Source organism: Saccostrea echinata, unplaced genomic scaffold, assembly GCF_033153115.1.
Source record: "Saccostrea echinata isolate AGI-Se365-2 ecotype Australia unplaced genomic scaffold, CSIRO_AGI_Sech_v1 ptg000001l, whole genome shotgun sequence".
Taxonomy (NCBI): Eukaryota; Metazoa; Mollusca; class Bivalvia; order Ostreida; family Ostreidae; genus Saccostrea; species Saccostrea echinata.
The window spans coordinates 23,714,588-23,716,790 of NW_026889750.1; the positions used below are offsets into that span (position 1 = coordinate 23,714,588).

The 2,203-nt window shown below is 30.3% G+C and overlaps 1 protein-coding gene across 1 annotated transcript; it reads left to right on the forward strand.

The window, feature by feature from the left end:
* Positions 1–284: 284 nt before the first annotated feature.
* LOC133196088 (NPC intracellular cholesterol transporter 1-like) lies at positions 285–1,777 on the forward strand. The gene is made up of 5 exons (XM_061332032.1): positions 285–403; positions 511–742; positions 969–1,082; positions 1,205–1,367; positions 1,635–1,777. The coding sequence occupies exons 1-5, from the start codon at positions 285–287 to the stop codon at positions 1,775–1,777; spliced, it is 771 nt and encodes a 256-aa protein (XP_061188016.1).
* The last annotated feature ends 426 nt before the right edge of the window (positions 1,778–2,203 follow it).

The window sequence follows — 2,203 nt, forward strand, 5'->3', positions numbered from 1 at the left end:
TCCATATAGTTATTATATATATTTATGGATTGTTTGTTTACTTTATATCATGATATAATGATTTTGAAACCTATTTTTAATTAGAGGCCATGCTGCATATGGACGTGCGGTGAATCTGAAAAAATGACAAAAAAGCTGTTGGAGGTGGGATTTATTTTATATCATTACATGTAGTATTACCACGCCTGCGTGAAATTTTGTTCATACTTTTTGAATTTTTGAGTAACTACATCATAATTCTGTTTTACCCCTTAGCCACTTATTTCATGACGTATCACTCCATAATGAAGGAAAGCAAGGACTATATCACGGGATTGTTGGAAGCTAGGAAAGTAGCAGACAATATGACAAAAATGTTAAAAATAAAAACGGGGGGAAATTCAACTAAAGTCTTCCCATACAGGTATAAAGAAGTATATCTTAAAATTAAGCATGTTCTATCATTCAGCATAATTTTCTTTCAACTATTACCGGTATTCTTTTTTAAGATTATTTTTCTTATATTTTTAGTGTATTGTACGTCTTTTACGAGCAATACTTGACCATCGTAGAGGATACAGTACAAAACTTATGTATATGTGTTGCCGCCATTTTTGTTGTGACCTTCATATTACTGGGATTTGACATCATTTCCGCTTTGATGGTGGTAATGACTATGGCTATGACAGTGATTGACATTTTAGGATTCATGTCCTTGTGGAACATCTCAATTAATGCCGTTTCATTGGTCAACCTTGTTATGGTAAGATTATTCTAAAATTATGGTCAGGATTTCAGTCCAGTTGTGGCATAATACCCAGGTGTATAGATGCTATTAAATTAAAATACCCTGCTACCTTTACACGAATAAAAACTTCATGAAAGAATATGTATTTATATATTGTTCTAAACTATCGTATACATGTAGGATTTTGATTTTAAAAGTATTCTCACTGGATTTAAAAGAAACAACTTTACTTTAATTTCAGGCTGTAGGAATATCGGTTGAATTTTGTGCTAACATTACACGGGCGTTTGCCGTCAGCAGCCATCGAGATAAAGTCGAAAGAGCAAAAGATGCAGTGGCTCATATGGGCAGTTCTGTAAGTTTGTTAGAAACTCTTCTTCTTCTTTTTTTTTTTTTTTTAATTTTTCTACAAATTTTTTAATAAAAAAAAAATATTAATACTTTTCTTGAGATATATTTTACTTACTTATTTTGTAGGTGTTAAGCGGTATTACCCTGACAAAATTGGGTGGAATAATTGTTCTAGCCTTCGCAAAATCGCAGCTTTTCCAGGTGTTCTATTTCAGAATGTACTTAGCAATAGTTGTATATGGTGCTACTCACGGATTAATATTTTTACCTGTCTTGTTAAGCTACATTGGTACGTACATGTTATTTTATCTTTGGTACATAAAAAATGAAAGATTAAGTTTAAAAATAGTGATATTTCTGTTTGGTTGGGTAAAGATTTTCCTCAATTTATAGTTTCATTTAGCATAATTTTGTTTATTTAAAGATAAAATTTGTATTGGTTATGTAAGATGCATGAATAAAAAATGTAGTCAAATTAACCTTATAATATATATATGCATGTATTTCATACCCGTCTCTGATTCAGTAATAATTTACATAAATTTTCTTGTTTCAGGTCCTCCAGTGAACAAAGCCAAATTAAATAATAAAGAACCATTAGAAGAAAATTTACGTGCAAAGGGACACACAAATCATGCTTATAATGATGACTTTATAAAGACGACAAGTTTTAAGAAATTGGAAAATTCACATTTATAAACACGTATTATATTGTTATATCTTTAATTTATTTCAGTTTGTCATGTCGATTATGTTCATGTAAAGCGGAAAAGGCAAAAACTTTTATAGGAACAAAATATTGCGAATAACGAATTGATATTTACAGTTAGTCCTTGACATTTTTGTAAATATGAACGAATGAAGGGAGTTTTCTTATGGCTTAGAATGAATTCCACCTTAATTCTGATTGTTTACTTCAGAAAATGGTGAATATCTGTCATCCATCGTATATACATATGTGTAAGTAGAATGTATGCTCATTCAAAATGTAATTGATATGATTAAATGAAAGGCTGCTTACTTATATTAATTTAATACGGAAATCGGGTGCATAAGAAAGATTTTCAGAGCCGTGTCTGGAAGCATTCTTTTTTTAAATGTCAATTGTAAAGAATCCAATCATAA